This window comes from Microtus pennsylvanicus, chromosome 8 (assembly GCF_037038515.1).
Source record: "Microtus pennsylvanicus isolate mMicPen1 chromosome 8, mMicPen1.hap1, whole genome shotgun sequence".
NCBI classification, from domain to species: domain Eukaryota; kingdom Metazoa; phylum Chordata; class Mammalia; order Rodentia; family Cricetidae; genus Microtus; species Microtus pennsylvanicus.
This window is the reverse complement of record NC_134586.1, coordinates 21,704,358-21,729,705: the sequence shown is the minus strand read 5'-3', so window position 1 is coordinate 21,729,705 and position 25,348 is coordinate 21,704,358. Positions and strand designations below refer to the sequence as shown.

The following is a 25,348-nucleotide window of genomic DNA, read 5'->3' as shown; positions in this document are numbered from 1 at the left end:
GCTCCACTCTGACCCTTGCTTTGCCTTCAGTCCATAAGAGAAAGCTTGGTGTCTGCTTTGCCATTTCTTGGCCAGACATCTCCTCCATTTTTCTAGGTTTAAACCTACCCTGAGAAACTATGGAACTTGGGCCTTCCTTGGCTAAGAATAAAAATGTCTTTGAAGAGAGAGAATCAACATTCAGTTCTCTTAGGAAAGCAGGGCGCAGGCAGGCTCTCAGTCAAAGCCACATGAAGCTGGTGGTTGAAGACTTGAGCCGAATGACTTCAGACAAGGCCCTTGTTCCCTCTGAGCTACAGTGCTCTGATCTATAAAGCCAGGCATGGGATTCAGGCTGAGATGGTGTCCCTCTAGCTGTGGAAATCTCTGATTTCTAGTGTCGAACCCATGAGTCTACGAGGACAAAGGATGAGTGTGTGTGATATACTTGTGAACATGTATGTGTTGATTCTGTTCATATAGAAGGAATCAGAACTATGAGTTTGAGTGTGCCTTTTTATCAACATGGAAAAAGAGCTCTCATCCCCTGGTAAAAGCTTGTGATGAAACAGGACAGACCAGATCAGCAGACATGCTCGTGTAAAAGTGCATATGTGTTTGCCTGGCATTGCTTTAATCATCTTCATGGCACTTGCTTGGTTATGTCATGCTTGCTTACATGCCCACTTTGACATTAATTGTAGTTACCTGAATAACCATAGTATATTCGTGTGTGATAGATGGCTCTCTTTATATCTGCAGAGACTAGAAGATGTCCAGGCTTGTAACAGGGGAGCAGTAAGTAGGTATATAGGGAGCATATGTTGGTAGAATAAATGTAAGATGGCAGTTGTGTAGCTTATTTGGGTATTTGGTTGTGTATGATGTGTTTGTGTGTAAAATGAAATAAAGATGTCGATAGAAGCTTATAGAGAACACACACTCACAAGCACACTCACCCCACCCCACCACCAAATAAAAAGAAAGCTCTCTAAGATCACTTAAGGTCCTGGGTAATAGGGAGATGGGAGGATCTAGGAAGAAATGGGTGACGACGTCTAGGAAAAACTTAAATTGATGATTTGTAACCAATGACCCCATAAATTGCCTGAAACTTCATGTATGTGAAGATTGCTTTTGTGGGAGAGAGGTGAGGACCCACAGTTTATATAAGACTTCCAAAGGATCTTTGACTCAAAACTGTAGAGAACCTGGCCTCTTGTGTGAGAACCTGGCCTCTCATGGAGTCTGTGTACTAGAATTGACATGCTTGCTTCTCGAGGTGTGGTCTGGCTGGTGGATTGGGTATCGCCAAAATGCTTTCTGTAAATGTGAAATCATAAGAGATAATCACATCTTGCCGGATACAAATCTGTATTTTAACAAGACCCCTAGTTGACTTGTGTGTATAGTAGCTTGAGAAACAGGGCTTGCATGCCATTAAGAAAATCTGCTGCTTCTAAGAAACCATCAAAGAAATGTCTTCTAACACCAAGTTACAATGAGATGTCCAAAAAGGACACTCTAGACAACCGCAGTCTGGCGGGTGAAGCGTCACCTTCACACATTATCAAAAGCAGGGATCACTGCCCTGATTCCACCTTCAGGCTGGGAGAAGGCATCACCCAGGACCCCAGAGGGATAAGAGGGGTGGGAGAGGAGCTGCTGGGATCAAAATTAGAAAACAGAATGAAGTACTGTGCCTCAGAGACAACAATAACAAAAGCGTATTTTTTCCCTCTTCCTGGTGAGAAAATGGCTCATACTATAAAATAGAAAAAAAAAGTCCACAAGTGGGGTTTATGTGAAAGAAAATGAAGAAGAAAGCATGAGGGTGATGTCTCTTACTCCTTTCTCACTGGGCCAGGATTACTCAGAGGAGCCCATGGTAGTTCACCCAGCAAATAAATCTCTGCCCAGCATTCACAGAGAGCACTGGCATTCTGATAACAGAGGGTTTTGTACAATAAATCACACATTTTTCTGTTTTTTTTTAAGTATAGCATTTTAGGACCCACTAGAATCCTTTGGGAAACCTACCCCCAGTACAGCAGTACAAAGTACTATAAAATACTCCCCTCTGCTTTTCTCTTCACACAATGCCCCCCAAGTCCTGACAAAGCTCTCCTAACCCAGCACCTTCACCTTCATGTAGGAGCCATGCTCGTCATCAAAGCCAGTCTTGCTGAACTTATCAGGAGCCACCTTCAGCTTCTGGGCTTCAAGCCCCAGGAACCACAGCTCCGAGTAGCCCAGGATTTCACTTTGCTCATAAGGGGACAGCTGATTCTTAAAAAACTTTAGGGCCTCTGTGTGGGAAAGACATTTTCAACTCAGTTGAGTCATGTGGGGATCAGACCCAGACCCAGATTCTTTCCAGTTCAGAGGGGCATTTTCCCAGCAGGCTGCCTTCCTAAGGACCACACGTGGAAATGTAACAGGAATGAATGTCAAGGAGAATTTAGCAACCCAAGACTATGGGGTGCCATACGGCATGGGGACAAGCTCCAGGAGCAAAGTCTGTGGCAACAGCAGTGTGAGGTCAAGGTGCCGTTGCCCAGGTTCATGTGGGATCACACTGCACAAAGAGAGGGTTTGAAAGTGATAATGTTTACTGGAGCCCGACTGGTAATATAACACGACTTTAATATAGCAACTGTCCTGGCAGGTTTTCCCACTCAGTTCTGTGCTGAGTCAACCCAGGTAGCACCCCAGGGCTCAAGGCAACACTGGCACATGGAAGGAAGATGCTCAGCAGACTTGGGGTCTCTACCTTTGAGTCTTATGAAGGAAGCCACGAGGCTCTGAACCTTGGGCGGAGTCTGGCTTCTGCTCTGTCAGGTGCCACCATGCACAACTACAAAAGCTTCGCCTGGCAGACACCACAGGGCAGCTTCCCTCCTGACTCAAAGCTCTTCACACACATGGTGGTCTCCTGCTAGAGCTACAGCCCAGGGTCAAGCTTCCATCAGGCAGCATCCGTATGCACCTCCATGTTGAACCTAAGAGCACACACTCCCCCACCCCCACGCCCTGCCACGTACGCTGCCATTTGTAGCCCTCTACCTGGCCCTGACTGAGGTCTTCCTCAGGCTTCCCTGTCTAGATGGCTCTATCAAGAGGAAGAGGAAGCTTCAAAACACCCAACTTGAGACAGTTCAGCCCTTTTCAACCTTAATTCTAACTTGCATGCCTTTCCCTCTTGAGTTCATACAACATAGCGAGACAGTGCCTTTCCTCTGTCTACACTGACACAGCCGGCCTTGGCCTAGTAGAGTTCTGTGGTTAGCAATGGACGATAGAGAGCTGGTTCTCAGTCCTTCTTAGCCTCCTGCTTAGCCGGCCACAGAGAGAGGTCGAAGGATTAACTTTGCTCATTTTGGTTCGTTGACTTAATTGATAACTCCAGTACATGGAAGCTTGGCTCACCATATCTCAGTTCAGATCAGATCAGCTCTCAACATTTTAGACATCCATAACCATGCTTTCCTCCCACTTTCTTCCCCCACCACTCTACCTTGCTCCTTGCAAGTCCTACCTGCTGCCGTTAGAGGAACCTTGTGCTTCCTTGATATTTCTGGGTGTGGCTTGGTGTCTTGGGCTTTAGGGTTAAAGTTGAAAGGTATTTCTGAAGTCTTGATGTCAGTAGAGAGCAGGGGATGGCGAATTTGATTTTCCTGTCCAGGGAAACAACTTGGTAATAAAAGACAGACTTCTCTTGGAGGTCATAGGTCATCCAGTTGGTCCAATAGACCTACCTCCAGCCAGGATCATTTCCTACCACTCCCTGGAGAAGGTTTTGAGTTAAGAGATTATGGATCTCTTAACCCTTCTCCTAGAGAGAATATCCGGTGTCATGTGATCCCTGGAAGGCCCACTGTATTACATTATGCAGCTGACAACCCAGTGGCATGTCACTGTTTAGGGAGACTCGACAATTTTTACTGATGCTCTTGAGGAGGCCATGACGTGGTTACCTCTCATTGTCAATTGACTGGGTTTACAATCACCATGGAAACACATCTCTTGATTTACCCATGAGAGGCTTCCTGAATCGAAGAATGAAGACCCACCTTGGAATGTGGGAAGTGTTTGGTTGGAACCTCCAGCTCACCCCTACAAGATCCAGAAAGTCCCATTCCTGTCTCTCCAAAGCCTGCTCACTCAGGGAATCTTTCAACAAAGGGAAAACACCAAAAGACCCAGTTCTGCATCTTGGCAGCTACTGTAATTCCTCCCTTGAAGTTTCCAGCAGCCCTAGTCCCTCCTAAAGCCCTCAGCTTTTGACTATACTTGGGCAAAAATCCAGCTTGTGGAGAACACTCCATCACCCTTGTCTACAAGCTATACAATCTTCCGGCTCTAGGCTCTAGGTCAGGTGTGTGGCCTCTTCTGCCTTGATCTCTGGGACCAGAGAATCCACCCAGGAGTTGCTTTGCTCAAATAAACCTGTTGTTTTATTTTTTTCAATTTGGCTTTATCTGGTTTATTATGTCGACAGAGATACCTATTAGGAAGCACCATAAATGGAGAGCGGGGGTCATCCCAGACTGAATAGAGAGAGGAATCAAGCTGACCACCAGCATTTACCTCTCCGTCTCTTGCCCACAGCTTCTCTGAGCGCCTTCTGCCTTGGCCTTCCTTACCATGAAGAACCTCATTGCCTTACACTTTGAGCCCAACATAAACCCTTCCTCCCACAAGCTCCTGCCTTTCAGATATTTAATCACAACAATGAGAAAAGTAACGAATACAGGCCAGCTCCAAATAAGCTAAGTGACTTAGATCCCAGCAACGTCAAGGTAGGTGAGACTAGCCTCTCTTCAACTTGTCCTCACACCGGAAACGTAGAGGAGAGACTGGCGACGGGCTCAGAGTGCACACTGCTCTTGTGGAGAACCCATGTCTCATTGCCAGCACCCACATCAGGTGACTCACGACTGCCTATAACTCCAGTTCCAGGGGATCTGATGTGCTCTTCTGGGTCTGTGAGCGCCTATTCTATATGCACATACCCACACACATTACACATAATTACATTGTTTTAAAGTAGAGGACATTGGAAGAAAATCTTTTGACTGGCTCTACCATCTATATACCAGGGACTGTTTCTCCTTTTCCTTGATGAATGCTTCTGATGTCACAGAGCGTCCGTTTTATAGGTAAAAGAAAGTCAAGGCAAAGATTTGTTCAAGTTTTCACTTGTAGTGAGAAGAAGCCGGGAGCCCAGACCTCCCCAGACTTGGTACTGCATTGAACTCGGGCCTCGAATCTGCTCGTCCGAGGGCATGTCCATCGTCTTACTCACCTGATACAGCGTGGATGTCTTTGATAGGACTTTGTTGCCAATGTGTGGGAAGTTAATAGTGTTCCTCTTCCCCTTTGTGTCCACAAAAGGGAGTGTAGCGATGCTGGTGTTTGGGTTCTATAGAAGGAGAAAGTGATTAAGTTACAGGCATCCCAGAAAAGCAAGTGTGTCCTGGGTTATCCCTTCTATCCTTAACTCCACAACAATGTGGCACCTTTTTCATAAGAAAAAGCAGATTCCAGAAAATTGAACAATCGATCAGTTGGGCTGTGGGTTTGAATCCTCCCCCTACTAACTATGATCTGTAAGCCTCCAATAGGTCACATTGATTTTCTAAGCCTGGTTTACTTCATTGATACCATGGTGACAAAAATGGGACCTATCTCATAAGATCTTTATGAGAAAATGTATGTGGAGTGTTCCAAAGGTGCTGGCCTGTATTATCACCATTGTAATATCAGAGACCCCAAAGACCTATCTCCAACCAGAATTCTTTTCAGTTAAGAAATAGTAAGTTTCTCAATGTGTCTCCCAAAGTGTTTGTCTGACTTTCATACAATGCTCTGAAAATGCATACAAATATGGAGGAGTTCCTCCTGCTATATGTGCAACACAAACCTCAAACTTCTCTACAGATACATTATAATCTGATCTCCATTATCCTGCATCAATTGGCCAATGGATTGATTGGGAGAGAGTTCACATGTCAATACACAGCCATATTTAGAGTGTGGTTGTTGTTAAGCAAAAGGGCCTGTTAAACTGTATCCAACCATCTGCTTTCCTACACCCTCTTCTAGAGAAAGGGTACTGGCGACAGCTTCCTACCTTGTGTGAACACCGGGTCATTCTTAGCTTCTTGATCTTGGAGGATGGCTTCTGAACTTGAACCAAAGGCTTACTCTCAACCTGGGTCAGGCGGGAGAGAATTGAAATAGAACTTGGCTGCTTTCATCCCAATCCACCTACATATTTTTTTTCATTATGATTAAGTGCCAACTCTCTTAACCTTAAAGTTAGGAAAAGCCAAGAGAAGATAAAAGTACTCAAAGAATACATGAATGAACTGTTATCCGTTGAATGCATGAATAAATTGTTATCCAATGAATGCATGGTTACCCAATAAATGTGTGAATGAATTATTATCCAAGAACATGCTCTTTCCAGAAGTGTTAAGCATAAACTGACTTAACCTGTGATGATGATGAAGAAGAAGAAGAAGAAGAAGAAGAAGAAGAAGAAGAAGAAGAAGAAGAAGAAGAAGAAGAAGAAGAAGGTAAACAATGTAAAGCCAAGTGGGGTGACACCTGCCTGTTGTTCCAGCAGTGGAATACCTGAGACAGGAGGGTTGTGAGTTGCAGGACAGCCTGACTATAAAGCAAATTCTTATCTCAGAAGCAAAGTAGTCAGTATAACATTTTCATCAACAAAACATTATCAGAATCCTTAGAGATGGAAAAGAGTAAACTTCAAGTTGTTCTTGCCCATTAGATGATGAAATGCTTAGAGCTCAGAACAGTCTTTACCGTCCAATATTTTGAAAGGTACCTCAGTGGAACCTTCCAGAATCTAGGTGACCAGGCTTAATGCCAGTGATCTGATGAGAAGAGAGTTCACATCCAGAAAGGGGTGGGAAGAGAAAAATGCAATCCTGGCCTGGAACACTGTGTACCAAGGTGGAGAGAGCCCACCACAGAGGTGAGCGGCTCCTCCGTGTCCTGCACACAGACAAACAGTGGCCGGGTGGCTGCACAGTCATTCCACGATCCACTTGGGAAGCTATTAGCAGAACAGTGGACCTGAATTTTGTGGTTGCTATTAGTAGGACTAGGATTAAAGTTTAAGTAAAAAAAAATAGTAGGGACAGAGCCACCTCTGTAAAATTTAGCAACTGGGTACAATCCCCAGATTTATTGTCCTCTAGCTAAGCCCATCTCAGAGCTGTAGAGATGGTGACTGTTTCAATAGTCATCTGTGGCCTCCCAGACTTTGCAAGAGGGCTGAAGAAAAGGGGTGTACACGGAGAGGGGCTATGGCCTCAAACCACATTTGTTAATTTGCTAATATGTGCTAAATTCAGGATTTTCCTGTCCACTGAATGGGTTCTGGCATCTGGAGAAATATTGCAAATTAATTTTAGAATGCAAAGAATCTTATCCAGTGTGTTTATGGGGATTGAAACTCATAAGTGACCATCAGTATCAACAAGCTAGTGTTGTGAGTGCAATGGGAGACCGACAGATTATGAGAATTATTCTAACAATATGCAACTCAGATGATCCGCCAAAGGGTAAGGGCAATGAGTGCCTTCACAAAGGGAGATAGATGTCAGGGTGAGAGCTACGAGCCTGGGGAGCAGGGAGGGTTGACAGACATGAGGGTCGAGAGGAAGACAGTGTGCTATGAGACGAAGCAGTAAAATTTGGCCCATACGCCGCCCAAGCTGGGTAAACTGTAGCCTGGGGCTGGCTTTGGGATGCACTGAGAGCCAAGCAGGGAAGCTTGATCCTATGGGGAACTATGAACCACTAGCAGTTTATACCATTTTTTTTTTTTTTTGGTTTTTCGAGACAGGGTTTCTCTGTGGCTTTGGAGCCTGTCCTGGAACTAGCTCTGTAGACCAGGCTTGTCTCGAACTCACAGAGATCCGCCTGCCTTTGCCTCCCGAGTGTTGGGATTAAAGGCGTGCGCCACCACCGCCCGGCCAGTTTATACCATTTGTGCAGAGTGGGACTTCACCTCTTTAGCAGTGATATGGAATAAAACAATGTTCGTGGGCATGAAGACTTGGAAATCGCCCCCCCCCCCTTTCTTTTTCTTCTTTTTTTCGTGCTAGGATTACAGGATGCACTAGCGTGCCTGGGGACAGTTCCCAATTCAAGAATTTCACTAATCGCTGATCTTGAACAGTTACCAGTCATTCCTCCTGTAACATGGGGATGTTATCAGCAAATCTCTCGGAGGGCTGGTGTGGGGAATAGAGCAATCCGTGTAACATGCTGAGACCCGTGCCTTGCGCATGCTCAGACTGGAGCTTGATGTCTTCAGCTGTGAAGAGCATGGGGCGATCTTACCCATTTTCCCTGAAGCAGGAAAAGCTATGACCACAGAGCTGGTGGATGATGCACAAGATGACGGGGCCACAAAACGTAAAAGAGCATAATGTTTAACCTGAGAAAAGGATAAAACCAAACAAAACTTCTGGGAGGCAGCAGTCAGATTTCACCAGACACGTACCCTGGAGCTGAATACAGTGCCTGCAAGGAAGACAGCAGGTTTCTACGTTGGGCTGACAATTTACAGATCAGTGAGGGTCCATCCCATCACGTCATAATTGACTAGGACTGGATAAAGGAGAACTTGTGTTTGACTTAATGTATATACAGATGGTTACACAGAAATTTTATATTGGTATGTTTACATAGATAAACACACATACTCTCTCTCTCTCTCTCTCTCTCTCTCTCTCTCTCTCTCTCTCTCTTTCTCTCTTATCCATTGCCTCTTGGTTTTCTTAAGAGAAATAACACCCCGTAGAAATAAAATGCCCAGAACCCATATCCTGGTATCTTATGCCATTCTCTAATAAGAGGAACCAGGGGTCCTTGGACAAATAGCAGATTCTAGGACCAGAGCAGGAAATAACTTGTGGGCATAGAAAGGAAAGAAGTACCAAAAAAATAATAGGCTAATATTCAATAATAATGCAAGGGAAAATTATGTATTTATGAGCCCATATTGATCTACATACAGAAAAGCTTCCACGCCTGTCAGATACAGCCTGTCTTTGTACAGCACCCCAGGATAAAGAGAAAAGGCAGCTCATAGCCAAGGTTAGAGCCAGCCCAGGCTTGATGAAGACACTTCCCCCCAAGTTCTGGCTTCTGTGTCTTGGCACATATACACATGTGCACATGCGCGCGCGTGCGCGCATACACACACACACACACACACACACACACGGAGAGTCTCAGAAAGCAGTTTTGTTGTACCACATGATGAACTTCCAGTCCATTTTTCCCAGCAACTTCCTCGAGAGGCATGATATCTCGTTGCATCTCATTCTACCACAGCATCCCCAAGGGACAAGAAGAAACTGCTATGCTTTTCCTCATCCGCAACAGAAAACAGAACTTTCCTTTTAGGCAAATTTCTGGCATTTTCTGACATTGTCCTTTGGTCCCTCATTGCTTTGTTCCCAATAAATGAATGAATCTCTTCAGAGTGTAGTTTAGGGACTGGGGAACTAGATAAAAGTGGTCTATGTTAGGAAACCAAGTCCTGGAATGCCTAAACAGGCTGGTGTTCCTTTCTGTGAGAGTCACTGACTGGTCATTTGACCTCTTGGAGGGACATAGAAGAATGGAATCCCCAGAACCACACAAGGCACACTGAAGGATGAAATACTCAGTGCTCCTCCAGTGCCCCCTACCACTGACATTCTATCTCCTCCTCCTCTGGTTTGTGTAAGGGAAGGCTCAGAGCCAGGACTGCAGACTGTGGAGTCACAGCATGGGATTAGAGACGGCCTCTGCCCTTTCTCTGTATTTGTGAGTTCGTCCATTTCCATTGCAAACCCTTAATACGTCAGTTTTATTGACCCCAGTGTGGTTATGCAATAGGTGTGCATTCTCACCACACCAGGTCCCAAGTGAACATGCACACCCTCCCCCACCTCAGATGAATAGCTCTGCGCAGTTTACAAGTTTACAGGGGAACCTATGTGCCGCACCCTCACCCCGAAAGCTGAAGAACAATAGCTCTCTTCCCCATCTAGAGCTAGTCTTAACAGGATCCCAAGATGCATCTCCTGGTCTTATTACCTTGCACTGAGCCTTGGATGTCCTCATCTGTGTTGTCCAGGGAAGAAAGCACCTGGGCTCTAGGTGGGCACCGGTTCCCCTGGTCCCGTCCCTAGGCCACCTAGCTTGTTCAGAGGTGCGTCATCACACAACGTTGCCAAAGTCATTCCTCACAGGCGACTTCTCTGTTTTCTCAACTGGCTCCTTCTCCTCCTCCCTCTCCCTCAAAAAAAAAAAATCCCTAGAGCTTAGATGACTCTGGCAGGCAGAGGAGGGTCAAGTTCTCTGCTGTCAGCTCATGGCTTCCTCCCTGAAGGCTACATAATCTCCCAGAGGCCAGAGAAAAAAAATGAGTTCAAAACAAATGCTTGATGTAAGGAGGGAGTGTGATGATGGGAGAGAGGGAAATTCATTAGGGAACACAATGTAAATGAATGTCTAGGCCCATCCAACCCAGACAAAGACTGCAGGAGGGGAAGGCACTGTGATGAAATTCAGCCCCTTTGCTGTGCATGAGGCAGCCCAGAACGCCTAAGTAGGAAGGAACTGCCCCGTGGGTCCTCCCACAGGCAAAGAGGGACCCAGGAGACCCATTAGAGGAATGAACGTGAGCGGTCACATAGGAACAGCAGCTCCCCGTGTCATGGATGCAGTGTCCTCCCAGGGGACCTGCTTACTAGGCCCCTGACCATACCTGAGAGAAGGGCAGGAACCCAGACACTTGGGGTCATTTCCTACTTCTCGGTGTCTGACACATCTCCTTATGGCTTCATTAATGGATCTTGGATAATTGTGATGCTGGGGACAGTCTTAGGGAATATGTCATGGAATGGCCTCATTTTGCACATGGAGAAGAGAAACCAAAGTTATCCCCGAGAACAGCAAACTTGAGTCCAGAACCTAAGCCCTCAACTGCCTTTTTGATGAGTCATATCAAAAAAGATTTATTTATTGATTATGTATACAGCCTTCTGCCTACATGTATGCCTGCCCACTAGAAGAGGGCACCGGATCTCATTATAGATGGTTGTGGACCAACCATGTGGTTGCTGAGAATTGAACTCAAGACCTCTGAAAGAGCAACCTGTGCTCTTAACCTCTGAGTCATCTCTCCAGTCCCCGCTTCTGACCTCCTTATGGTCTGCGACAAAACCGAGGTACAAGGAAATATGAAATACTTCTCTGAAACTCTCTAACTACAAATAGTTCAGGAGGCTGAAGCAGGTATAGCACTTCCAGAGGACCTGGGTTTTCTTCTCAGGACCCACATGGCATCTTTCAACCAGCAGCAGCTCCAGTTCCAGGGGATTAGATACTTATTTTAGCCTCCTTGGGCACCAGACATATACACAGGAAACCGATATACATGCAGGCAAACATTTATACATATAAAAAATAAATCTTTAAGTAATTTTTAAATTTTTATTCTGATGTTATCTGGATATGGTTGCAGAAATCAATTATCTGTTAATTATTTCATGAAACGCTAAGTTTCCATAGCACAGAGATATGTGTACCGTGGAAGTGCTAAAGGAAATTATTTCTAATAGTGTGTTCTGCTGGTTTAGGCTTATGCCATGGCGTTGCTCGTGTTACTTCTTCCTGTAATGCTCCCCTCCACCTCACATGGAGCCTCCTTGCACAAGTGCAGGCGGCATTAACACAGAGAAGAAAATATAACGAATGAACCCTGTTTCTATACTCTGTGATGATGTGATGGCTGGCTGGTACATTAGTGTAACATGATGGAATGTTCTAGACAGTTGCTTAAGAAGATGTTTCTGAACTGCCAGAAAGCTTGCTTTTCCTTCAGTGAGGGCTCTGATGATGCCTTCCTCAATGAGAGCCATTATTGTACCTTGCTATGCCCGCTCTAGTTGCATGTTCATACCCAGCTCTACTGTGCAGTCTGGCCAGAAGTGCATCATTTTGTCTCACAGCACTGAGGACAATGCTTTGGCTCTGACAGAATGATTTCTAAGACTCCATCAATGACTGGTCTCTAAGGACTTGTAACATAAGACTGGTGAAATGGCTCGGTAGGTAAAGGTACCTTTGGCCAAGACTGAAGGCCTGAGTTTGAACCCTAGGATCCACATGGTGGATGGAGAAAATTGACTCCTAGAAATTGTCCTCTGTCCTTCACACATATGCTGTGACAAACTCACCCACATGCCCCAACACACATACACACACTCATGTGTGTGTACACACACTATTAAATAAATAAAATGTAATACATTTGAGGAACCATAGACTAAAGAATAATAGTATGTGGACTTTGAAGTCTGTCTCAAAATCAAAAATATACAGACATTAAATAAACATAAGTAAAGATGCTTGACATCATAAGTCATTAGCCAATTATAAATGTAAGTGCGTTAGTACTGTACACATTTTATGGTGGCTAAAGTCCTGAATGTTGACAATACCAAATGTCAAAAAGGAGCTGATGACCACGGGAAATCTCATTCACTGCTGCTGGAAAGGCAAAATGCTGTGGCTGCTTTGGGAGACAGTCTGACTGCTTTTGCAATCAGCTAGTTGTAGCCTTAACCTACAACCCCACAGCGTGCTCTTGATGTTTACCCGAACGAACTGGAAACTGTCCACACTCAAACTTGCACATGAGTGTTTCACAGCAGCGTTATTTACAACTGCTGGAAAATAAAAAGCAATCAATAGGCCCTTTGATTGGTGAATAGTCAAGCTGTTGTATCCACACAACGCTGTATTACTTATTAATAAAGGAAAATTATATCAAGCCGCAAAATGTGAGAAGCACTTTTACTGATACCTAAAGGGAAGCCATTTGAAGAGGCTGCATGTTGTATGACCCTAACTATATGATATTCTGGAAAGGACAAAACGACTGACATAAGAAAAGTGGTGGGTAGGGGTGTCGTAAGGGAAAAGATAAGGATGGATGGGTAGAGGATGGGGAGTTCTTAGGGCAGCGAGTCTGCCCTTTGTGATACTGGGATCAGAAATACATGACATTGCGCACTGTCAACGTTTTGCACAACACAGAGGGCAAATCACATAGAAACTGTGGCCTTTGGTTGATAATAACTTACCAGTGTTGCATCATCGCTTGTACAGCTACACGCTACCGTAGATGCCACTGATAGAAAGACCATGACAGGTGATGGGGAACTTTGTCCTCCATTTTCTCAATAGATCCCAAACTGTTAGATGACTAGTAAGTATGTGAGAACATTGGAGCCAACGAACTTGGACAGGTCCTTTACAACTGGCAAAGGTCTAGCAGATAGACATATAAAATATTCTACGCCCAATGCAGAAATGGTGACAACTCAGAAAAACCTCTAAGGACTAAAGACACGAGCAGGCATTTTTGAGAAAAGGACACAAGTGGCCAATGAACAGATGAGAGGAAGTTCGACCTTATTAATACTATCATCAAGTGCAAGTTACAATCAAAATGTCACTTGGCTGTAAAGTCAGCGGATGAAGTGCCTATGGGGTCTAAACGGAACAAAACGGTGAGGAGTTAAAACTGTGTACAGTGCCAGGGCAAAGCACATCGATACCAGGGGCTGGGCAATTTTGCAGTATCCGCTCAAGTTCAGTCTTCAAGCTCATCACCCAGGATGCCATCCCTGGATCACTCGTCTAGAAACACTGCTCACTGTGACCAGAGACATACGAGCATGCCCACACAGGAAAGCGAGGGACCAATAGATGATTGCAGAGGATGATAATAAACAAGATGAAATGTAATGGGAAGGGACACTGTGCTGGATGCATGAGAGGACCATTGTATATTGCTATTTTTAGAATAGATCATAGTACACATCATGATGAAAATAATTTAAAAAACATTCATCAATTACAGAATAAAGCCTAAGTCCTGATTTCAGCTTTTATTAGCAGGCTGACTTTGGATGCCTTGTTTAATGTCTTCGGGTCTGTTTCCTCCTCTGTGAACTGAGGGAGACTGTCTCAACACAGATGTAAGGAGAAAATAAGAAAAGCAAAAAGCCACATTGCATTTCTAGCATCTCTGTCCTCCCCGTGGAACATGCTGTTTCGCAACATAGAGATGCTGTCCTCAGAAGCCTGTATCCGCTCTGCTGGACTCCAGCACTCAGAGACACACTCTCTTAGGCCAGTATGTGTTAACACCCTTTTACAGCAATTGACGGTAACTGTAAACCCTTGTTCCCTTTTTCCAAAGTCGGGCATCTGTGGAAATGAAGGCGGGGGAACTGGTACTCACCATGTAGATGTCTGGAGGAAGACCGGGGCCCTGGGGGAGAAAGAGGAAAAACAGATGTGAGTGATCTTCTTCAGGATGCCAAGTCTCCTGCAGTAGACTAGCAGAAGACGATGCTGGGCTTTCCTACCAACTCTAGCAGAGACATCAGATCCTCCTGCAACTATGATTATAAGCAGCTGTGAGTTCTGGGAACTGACCTCAGGGTGTCTTGAAGGGCAGGGTGCGCTCTTGACCACTGAGTCATCTCTCCAGCTACTTTTAAATATGTGTATATGTGCGGATGTCCTGGAGTTAAGGTTGCAGGCAGTTGTGAGCTGCCAGACATGGCTGCTGGGAACTGGACTCGGGTTCTCCGCCAGAAAACTGCTGAGTCATTCTTCTAGTCCTTAAAAATCACGTTTGTGCCAGGCGGTGGTGATGCTCACCTCTAATCCCAGCACTTGGGAAGCAGAGGCAGGCAGATCTCTGTGAGTTCTAGGCCAGTCTGGCCTACAGAGCGAGTTCCAGGACAGGTTCCAAAGCTACACACAGAAACCCTGTCTCAAAAAGCCAAAATAATAATAATAATGTTTTTAAGAACTCTTTTGAGAGATACCAAAGCTTGGGTTTAAAATACTTAGGGTGGAGCTGTAACTCAGCACTAGAGTGCTTCCTGAAATGCATGAGGTATTGTGCTCAATCCCAAACATGACCCGACAGTTAATATTTGAGTAACATTGTTTTTTCTGTAATATACATTAAATACTATGAAAATTATACATTATTGTTAACGTGTTTCAGTATTTAAGGTGTTTTTAACACATGCTACAGGAAGAGGACATACGATGTTGGGACCAATTGGAGTCCTGGCCTTCAGCTGCTCTTCCCTGCTAGAGCCTTCTAATTGAAGTGACTAAAAGCTGTGCTTTGCCTAGAGGATCAGAGGATGGGATTTTTGACCTGTTGGCCATTGACTGCTGGGTATTTAAGCCTCCATGGTGCTATTAAAGGAGAGCTTTGTACCAGTGATTGGAGGTCCGTGTGTCTGTGTGTGTCTGTGTGCGTTTCCTCAACCTCCAGCCCCTTGCCCAAAGCTCGCGAACTGGATTCTAGTGAATGGTGTATGGCAATACACAGACAACGATTCATCTCCAGAGCTTTTTGTGCATGTGTTTGTATGTGTGTGCTTGGGTCTCTGTGTGTACACATGAGCGCACAGAATTCAGTGTTAGGTGTCTTCTTCAATCTGCTTCCACTTGCTGGAAGTTACTGCAGAATGCAGCATGAAGAAATTGCTCCTTTTATTTTTTTCAAATGTATCTTGTGGTAACTGTTTCCTTGCAATTTAATTCTTTGTTTTTGGTTTCTTTCTTTCTTTTTTTTTTTTTTTTTTGGAACCAAGATTTCACATAGTGCAGGTTGACTTCGAACTCACAGTATAGAACTCCCGATTCTGAGAAAAGGTCGCAAACAATATGATGTTTTGAACACACTAAATTGTACTAGATTGAAAAATCTCCCTTTTGCTTAGTTCGTAGATGGTAGTCATGGTTGCTACGTCCTGGCCTAACTTCTGTGCTATACCTTTCATTCGGTTTTGTGGCTGAGTAAAAAATAAATTATGTCTTTGTCGGGAACAAGAATACAAATTCTGGAACTGATCTTGAATACTTATTGTGAACAATGGATTGTTCTGAGGTAGCCCCAGGTAGACGGAAGAGAGAAGCAGCAACTGTGGCTAGGTCATTGGCCCAGCAATGTCTCCAGCGTAAGCCTCCTGTTTAATGGCGGCCTCACAAGTCCGGCTGCTTTTCCCTTGAGTCCACCGTAATAGGTAATCCTGTCAACCTGATGGGATTCAGAACTACTCAGGAGACCAATCTCTGCATAGGCCTTGGAGGATGTTTCCAGGGAGCTTCCCGGGGAGACCCACTCTGACTGTGGGAGGCGGCGCTCCATGGGTTGCAGCCGGGGCCTGAACAGAGAAGAAGTAGCGAGTGGGACACCAGCGTTCATTTGTCTCTTAATTTCTGACTTCAGATGCAATGTGACCAGGCACCTCAAGCTCCTGCCACCACGCTTCCCCCATTACAGCTCACTGCTGTGCCTTCTATCTCTGAGTCAAAACAAGCCCTTTCTTTTTCAAGTAGCTTTTTCAACTATTTTGCCATGGCAAGAAGGAAAAGTCGCACCAGCTCCACCCGCCTTCTGGGTCCCTCAATACCTTTACATCCTTACTATCCTTCCCCTGGGTCCCAAGCTCTCCACATCTTCCTGGAGATGTCCCTGCTCTTCACATGGGACCTGATGGTGCTTACCTTCATAGAGGTGAAACTTTGCTTCTTTCTTGCTTTCAAAGTCGGGAAGGTCGTCAAGCTGCGTTTCCTTGGCCTGTTTGCATCCATCGGAGTCCTGCAGGAGAGAGAGAGAGAGCAAAAAAATAAAGTTGGCTCTGGGAATGGAGGTCTATGCCTCTAATACCAGTACTAGAGATCTGAGGAAAGAGAGTCTCAAGTTCAAGGTCGCCCTGAACTACTTGTCAAGACCCAGTCTCAGAGATGGTGGTGGTGATAGTGGAGGAAGAAGCGATGACAATACAATAGCAAGGCGGCAATAGGGATGAAACGCAAATAAAGGCCTACATACGTGGGACAAATCAAAGCAGAAGAGCTTAGAGAAAAGCAGGGACCAACCTACAGCGGGGACCAGCCTACAGCAAGGACAAGCTCTGTTCCTCTTGCATTCCTTCTTGAGCTCACGGAAGACAGGAGTACAGAGGGAGAGGCAGGAGCTATGGAGCAGGATGGCAAAGTTAGGTGGCAGTAGTCACAATGGCCAGCCCAGAGTCCAGTTCCCTAGCTATCTGCAAAGCCAAGCTCATTCTCTTAGCACGCCCAGAACCCCTGAGATGGATCCATCATGTGTGCATTTGGGTGATTTAATGTCTACAAAAAGGAAAGGGAAATCGGATGTCATCTTTTTGGGTGCCTTCCTCATTCAAAGTACAACTCAGTGGATAATTAACTTGGGCAAGATGAGACAAAAGCTTGCATATGGGTGTGGACTCTAGGCGGAGCTGTGGTATATAGTGGAAGGCAAGTTTTGCCGGTCATGGAGTACCGTTGAGATTCTGCTGTGCCCCATGAAGTCCCTTTACAGCTTTCAGCTCTGAGAGCAAAGGGAATTTGAAAAAATAGAAGAAACAGGGCAGAATGGAGATCAGTGGAAAGTCAGTAGAGCTGTTAGCTTTTGCAGACAGTATAACCAATCACTAACGGCAGTACCATGATTTTTCATTTATCCATAGAATTGAAGACAAGTCACACATACATTTACTGAGGAATTAAACACTTAAAATTCTGTATCCAATGGGAATTTAAAAACATGACACATATGCTTTATGGAACACGATACAGTTAGTTTTAGAATGATATGGGTCTTACAATACCCACGGCAAACTGAGTAAAACCAGTAGAATGGTAAGTTATAGGATCCCATATTTATCTAATAAAAAGCTTGGTGCTATTATCTCCATATAGATACTAAAAAAATCTAGAAAAAGAGAACTGTTAAAAAAAAGAAAACACAACAAACAACAAAAACCTCCCTCGAAGGAGGAAAGTTAGAGAATTGAGCACAATTTTTAAAGGCATACCCTCTTCGCTGAACATGGTGGTACATATGCCTGCTATCCCAGCACTTGGGAGGCCAGGGTACAAAGATGGCAAGTTCAAGGCCAGCCTTGACTACAAAGTGGTACCCTCTTTCACACACAAAATAAATGTTACGAGTCTCATCACAAAGCACAAGCATCCCACACTTAAATGATTCTCTTCAGTCTCTCAAGCATCTGGGATGACAGAATCATGCCATGTTTCAAGCTACAGGACACTCCCCATCCCTCACCCACAGACTGCACATGGGAACATATGATAATAAATTCTATGTGAAAGTCAGCAAAAACTAAGTTGTTTTTCTGCTACTGATCAGTTCCCTTCTTTCTTCTGTATTTTGTGGAAACATTTGCTCAGGCAGTTTGCTAGCCACGGTCTCTGCCCCTAAGGCAAATGCTTGGATTGGAAGAGGAGATCCGATAATGTCAGCACTGTGTGCAGAATGCGGGGAGCACTCTCTGGGTGGTGAGAAGTCTGAGGCCCCAGGTAGACACAGTAGACTGTCCTTGGGGAACGAGCATAGAGGACTGAGTGAAGAGCAGATGGACGAGGCACCCAGAGAGCCAAGTATGAAGGATCATTTGCTGACCTTTCCAGGAACTGTTAGTAGTCCTGAGATGTTCTGAAGGGCTAGATAGGTGAAGGGCCACATAGCCCAGGTTAGTCTTGTGATTGTTTGGTTGTTCTACATCTGGACTGACATAGTAGCTCTCTGTTTTTGGACAGTCTCATGGCAATGTCATGGGGCACAGTTTAGAGGAAGCCAGTCTGTGAAGCTATTGGCAATAGTGAGGGACACAGCCAAGACAGTGACTGAGGGACATTTGGACTAGGAAATAAACTGAGAAATGAAATAGGCAGAATTCTGGCCTTCGACTGGACATAGCATCGGTCAGTTCCCACACTGGGGAGAACTGAAGAAAGTTTCTCCTGTCGAGGTCCAGTAACGTCATTCTTTGTCTACTTCACAAGGAAGGTGGATGATATAGAGTATGTCCTTCATAAATAGTTGGGGTTCTTTGCGCTCCTTCCCTGGCAGCTGAAGGTTAAAAAGTAAGACCAAGGCCTGCAGATGGTGCTGAGGGGCCTTGGGGGCTCATCTCCATGCTGCAAGAGGCCAGGGAGCCAATTGGTCTTCTCTGAAATCCATTCCCTCATCTGTAAGCTGGTAAGACCAGACTAAATGATCTCCCAAGACCCGTCTAGTAATTTTAATTCTAACCCTACAATCCATTGTCAGGCTGAACACACACACACACACACACACACACACAGTACTGTAAATATTTCCAGTTTCTTTCCCTGTGGTGATTGATGGAGGAAGGTCATTGGCTAATAAAGGAACTGCCTTGGCCCTTTTTTATTGGTTAGGACATAGGTAGGTGGAGTAAACAGAACAGAATGCCGGGAGGAAGAGGAAGTGAGGTCAGACTCCACAGCTCTCCTCTCCGGAGCAGACGCATCAGAGAGACGCCATGCCCCGCTCCCAGGCAGACACACGCCATGAAGCTCCGACCTAGAATCTTCACGGTAAGACGGGTGCTCACAGATTATTAGAGATGGGTTGATCGGTATATCAGAATTAGCCAGTAAGGGCCAGAGCTAAAGGGCCAAAGCAGTGTTTAAATGAATACAGTTTGTGTGTAATTATTTCAGGGCAAGAGCTAGCCGAGCAGGCGGCTGGGGTGTTGGGGACGCAGCCCCAACGCCCTTATTACTACAGATGATATGTTTTTCAGTCTTCATACAATGTCTTGAGGGTTAGGGATGTAATTCAGCAGCAGAGCACATCATAGAGTCCTGGAGGCCATGGAAGCACAGCGCACAAAACTTGCAATGAGCTGCATAGACTATGAATCAGAATGACTTATTTCCTTTACATTTCGTTACAGGAATGATTGAGAAGAATAACCTTAGCTCAGAGCTGGAGTGGTGGCCGCAGGAAGAACAGCTCTAAAATGGAAAGGATGATCTTACATACAAATGGGGCTTTCCTTCCTTCCTCACCCTACTCCCTTGCCTCCTAGACGGAACGGCACTTTCCTGTGTGAGTTCCCTTTGTCCACAGTGTTAGTGTCACTTAACTGTCTTGGGAAAGCGTTGAGATTTTTGTCTCATTTTGATCCTGAGTCTTGTGGAGCCATGGGTGGTGAGTTGGTATTTGTTTTTTTCAATTCCTTACAAGCTTGAATGTGGTGCTTGGTCTCTGTTGAATACCCTTTGTACAAACTTACTGGAAGAAGGGAAAGCTGCATTTAGATTAATTCAAAAGAGAACTTAGAGCATCAGATGCCTAGTGCCCACAGCAGTGCTAAGTAAGGAGGATGAGGGATAAGGAAAATGGATTTCTTGTTCTCAGAAAGTTTGGAATCTGGAAGTCACGGAGGTGTCAGCATTACTGTTACTAAAATCCTATTGTGTGGAATTTTAAGCAAATGCATCGGTGTATAAAGGACACGAATGTCCACAGGGAAACTGTGTCTCTTGAGATCACCTGTTGTGATTTCATGATTTCTACTGCAGTTGACAGTGGCTTGACCTTCATGATTTTGGGGTTGCCTTTGGGGCAGATACGGTGGTAGAATAGGGGAGCAGTGACTCTCCTTGCATTTCTTCAAAAAGGGAGATGATTATTTAACTACGTAAGTGATAGCCCCAACAAAGCAAATTTAACTCCTCAGCCCTTCTACATGAGCCCTTGAATCCTTTATGGTCCAGTGACTTAATTATAAGACTGGAGATTTTGGGGAACCCCCTCTTTTACGCCCTCAGGTAGTGCAGGGACTTTGACTCCCTGATAATCACTTGCCAGTGTTGGGGTGTTCCCAAGACAGTGAAGTTTTCCCCAATAGCCCACTTTTGTGCTCAGCTGTTAATTTGCATATGGTAGGTACTTATTAAATATTTGTGGGGAGGGTAGCCGATATTACACAAGATATTCTCCCCACCTCTCTTTGCAATCTTTAAAAAAAGCACAAAGAACAAATCTATCCTCCTTTCTCTTCAAGAATTCTTGAGTGTTCAGAACATTTAAAAAACTTGTTTTTCTTCCCTGCGTATACTCCACTCCACGCGGACTGTGGGGTTTTGCCCAAACTTCTTGCATGATAGAGCATCCCACAGGCATGGCAGGGTAAGATTGCTCTGTGGTTATTTTACTCAATTTTCTCCTTTTCCAGTGATCTTTTCTAAAGCGGCTACCGTTTCCGAGAGTCTTGTCTTGTTATCATCGCTAAGTCAGGCACTGCCTGTTGTATTCCATGATGGTTCTGGATGGTACTGGTGAGTCGATAAGTACAGTCAACACTATTGTTTTCTTTTGAGCTGCTCACAGCAAACTTACATGGGGGCTCAAGTCAGCTAAAACCACAGTTCGCTGCCCTGGATCCTCCACGTTTGAGAAGCATGCATTTTAGCTCAGGTGTAGACAATATGGAGTTGGAGAGGGTAAAGTCAGAGGAATGTTTGGCATACTGCCAGACAGGCCTTCAGGTTCCCATCTTCTTCTGGGTAAAGACTGAAATAGAGAAGGGTTAAGTCCCAGGACCAGTAAGGCCAGGCCCAGAATCTCACTCTTGTAGCCCAGGCTGGCCTGACACTTGCTATGTTGTTATTTTAATCAGGCTGACCTCAAACTTACCACCCACCCAACCCTCCCCCTCCCCCGTTTCTCTGCCTCTTGACTCCCAGAGTACAGGCATGGGTCATGTTTAAAGATTCGTTAGAATCCAGCCACCCCCATCTCACCTCTCAAGCCAGACAAAGGATATTCTTATGAAATGTTTCCATCCAAAGGTAAGATCGTGGAAGCTGGCGTTTTTTAAAATGTGTCTGAAAAGATGACGTTTCCTAAGCCCCGAGTAGCCTGGACATTTCAGACACTAAACGGTCAGAGTTGTATGCCCATTACCCCTCAAACAAACCGTTTTGGGCAGTGCAAGCAAGTCCCACTGAGGAAAGTTGATCTGGGCATGGGGGTCATGCATTCCTCGGGACACTGTCAAAGGACTGAGATGTGTGTGTGAGAGAGAAACAAATGTGGAAAAGAACAGTTTCATGGTTTCATGTCCCCATGTTGTTGGAGTCCAGCCCGCCTTTCTTCCGCTGGAGTCCCTAACACAATGGTCCATTAGTAGGAGAGTCAGGATTCTCACGAGCTTGCGAGCTTGCACCTGGCAAGGCCTGAAACTCCTCCTCTTTGCGCACCCGGCCCAGCCCTCGCTCTTACTTCCCTTCTCCCTTTCCACTTGCCCCTTGTGGACCCGGCCCTAGCTGGCTCAGGGTTTGTGCCCATCGCAAGTCTCTTCTCCCTGGCGCTCGCTTACTCTGTCCCGGTGAGGGTAAGAAGTGAGAGCTGCATCGGGCTGTCACAGACAGGGACCTCCGCAGAGGCTTAGGGTGAGCCAGCAGCCCAGCTGAGGGAGGACCACACCCTCCTTCCGTTGCTGTAGAAACGGCTTAGGCCCTTTTTGTGACTCTGAGCTGAATATGCTTACCCCAGTCAAGGCCAAAACTATCCACATAAGCCAAAAAAATACATCCCCCCCCCCTCATTTTCTCTTTCCAATTCACGGGTCAGGATATGAATGAAATTCCAGGACTCCGAGATTAAAGTTGGACAGACCAGTCTGGAAAATTTCCAAGCCCCTTCAAAAACAGTATGTAGAAATAGATAAAAGCCTGGGATAGAATTTCCTCATGAGATGTACCTAGTTTCAGAAAGCATCTTATGGAATTGTAATTGACAGTGGCTTGTCCCCAAGGCCTCTGATACAAGGAGACTCACTGAAAAGCAGAGTTGAGTTTTGAGCGCTCAAGTCCTTAGCCTTTTTTAAAAATTTTGTTTCCATTGAGCTATATATTTTTCTGTTCTCCTCTCTTCTCCCCTTCTACCCTCTCCCATGACTCTCATGCTCCCAGTTTACTCAAATCTTCTCTTTTTCTACTTCCCATGTAGATTATCTATGTATGTCTCTCTTAGGGTCCTCACTGTTGTCTAGATTCTCTGGGATTATGAATTGTAGGCTGTTTATTTTTTTGCTTTATATCTAAAGGTCACTTACGAGTGAGTACATGACATTTGTCTTTCTGCGTCGAGCTTACCTCACTCAATATGATGTTTTCTAGATCCATCCATTTGCCCACAAATTTCAAGATGTCATTTTTTTCTGCTGTGTAGTTCTCCACTGTGTAAATGTACATTTTCCTTATCCATTATTCAATCGAGGGGCATTCAGGTTGTTTCCAGGTTCTGGCTATGACAGACAAAGCTGCTATGAACATAGTTGAGCACATGCCCTTGAGGTATGATTGAGCATCCTTTGGGAATATACCCAAAAGTGGTATACCCGGTCTTGAAGAAGGCTGTTTCCTAAATTTCTGAAAAATCACCCTACTGATATCCAAAGGGGCTGTACCAGTTTGCACTCCCACCAGCAATGCAGGGGTGTTCCCTTTACCCCACATCCTCTCCAGCATAAGTTGTCATCAGTGGTCATTCTTATAGGTATAAGATAGATTATCAGAGTTGTTTTGATTTGCATTTCTCTGATGGCTAAGGATATTGAGCATTTCCTTAAGTGTCTTTTAGTCATTTTATATTCCTCTGTTGAGAGTTCTCCATTTAGGTCTGTACCCCATTTTTTTTATTAGATTATTTGTTCTTTTGATGACCAATATCTTGAGTTCTTTGTTTATTTTGGAGATCAGACCCCTGTCTGATGTGGTGAAGATCTTTTCCCATTCTGTAGGCTATCGTTTTGTCTTGTTGACCATGTCCTTTGCTTTACAGAAGCTTCTCAAGTTTCAGGAGGTCCCATTTATTAATTGCTGCTCATAGTGTCTGTGCTACTGGAGTTATATTTAGGAAGCGGTCAGGAATTTGCTGAAGGAGACAGAGGCAGGAGGACCGTGGGTCCTTAGCCTTTTAACAAGTGAGGACCTGAAGGAGCTTGTGGACAGGAGACTGCAGTGTGTTTGTAGACTGTAAGCAGGGGGTTGTTCATGTATGGACTTTTTTTTTTTTGAGATAGTTTCACTACGTAGCCCTGGTTGGCCCTGAACTCACTACTACACCAGGCTGACCTTGAACTGGAGGAGCCTCCCGCTTTCCTGGTCTTCACCCATATTTTCTCCCCCTAGAGGATAAACATATTTGCTATCACAGAAGCTAGGATCGTCATGAGAAAACATGCTATTTGAGCTCCCTTATTTAAAGTAGCCCTCCATTACCATCCATTTTCCTGCAAATTTCACAATTTTATTCTTTGTTAGTGCTGAATAAAATTCCAAAGTCTGGATGCCGCTATGCTGTATTTATCACCATGCGGTTTATTTCCTTGCTATTGTGAAAAGAATATAATGAACAGAGCTTTCTGTTAGTGTTGGCACCACCGTCAGCACAGGTGCCCGCGTGCAGTTCCAGGATTTACAGTCCATTCTCTCACCTTCACATCCAGTCACCAAACTATGCCACCAACCAGGTTTCCCAAAGCCTCTTCCATCTGCCCTGTCCTTCCTGACCCATCATGTCTACTGGCCTGTGCCCTGGCCTCTGCTCTTCACTCCCTTGCTATCCATACTGTTACTGACACAGCCTTCCCAAAATAAAAGCAGCATGCACAGCAGGGTGTGGTGGCACACACCTTTAGTGCCAGCATTAGAGAGAAATATAAAGCAGGGTGAGACAGGAATTCATTCATTCTGAAGATTTCAAAGTAAGAGTTCTCTAGTGGCTAGGCTGCTTTTGCTTTTCTGATCTTCAGGTTGAACCCCAATATCTGTCTCCGGGTTTTTATTATTTGTGCTACTGCAGCCAGAGAACAGGGAGGTAAGTGGGGAGGAGCAACTGAAAGGAAACATGAATGAAACCCATACCCGGGAACCTATCACGCTGTAGGCTTATTTCAAAAGTAAAAGAAAAATTAATGGAAACAAAAAAGGAAGAGGGCAAGCAGGCTGGCTACTGGACCTGGAAAGACCTGGAGTGGTTCTCAACCTCTGGGTCATGACCGCTTTGGAGCCTGTCCAACAGGAGTCACCAAAGACCACTGGAAAATTTACATTATGATTCGTAACAGTAGCAAAGAAAATAATTTTATGGATGGGATTCTCCACAAGGAACTGTATTAAAGGGTCACAGTATGAGAAAGGTTGAGGACCACTGCTCTAGAGACTGACTTAAATCAGTTATCAGTGGACTAGGCAATAGGTTGTGTGACAAACAAGATGCAGTCTAAAGCACAGACACGAAGCCGCAGAAGTGGGGAAGGTAACACACGACCAGAAAGCTGGAGTGGGCAGGGAGGTGCGGCATGAGCCAAAGGAGAAAAATGTTTGGGGTAGGTTAAGACTGGGTGAGGCA

The 25,348-nt window shown here is 45.0% G+C and overlaps 1 protein-coding gene across 2 annotated transcripts in view; it reads right to left on the bottom strand.

Annotated features, from left to right (window-relative positions):
• The window catches only part of Dyrk4 (dual specificity tyrosine phosphorylation regulated kinase 4), a 36,259-nt gene extending 19,542 nt beyond the window's left edge, over positions 1 to 16,717 (bottom strand). Inside the window, exons 1-6 of one of the 2 annotated variants that reach the window (XM_075981956.1) lie at positions 16,630 to 16,717; positions 14,333 to 14,362; positions 6,116 to 6,196; positions 5,288 to 5,404; positions 3,518 to 3,656; positions 2,125 to 2,288 (exon numbers count right to left, since the gene is read on the bottom strand). In XM_075981956.1, the coding sequence (XP_075838071.1) occupies positions 2,125 to 2,288; positions 3,518 to 3,656; positions 5,288 to 5,404; positions 6,116 to 6,196; positions 14,333 to 14,362; positions 16,630 to 16,716 (618 nt within the window). In that variant the 5' untranslated portion in view covers position 16,717. Of the gene's footprint in view, positions 1 to 2,124; positions 2,289 to 3,517; positions 3,657 to 5,287; positions 5,405 to 6,115; positions 6,197 to 10,110; positions 10,203 to 14,332; positions 14,363 to 16,629 lie in introns of those variants that run through there. The other variant, XM_075981957.1, reaches the window with a different exon arrangement.
• Between the last annotated feature and the right edge of the window lie 8,631 nt (positions 16,718 to 25,348).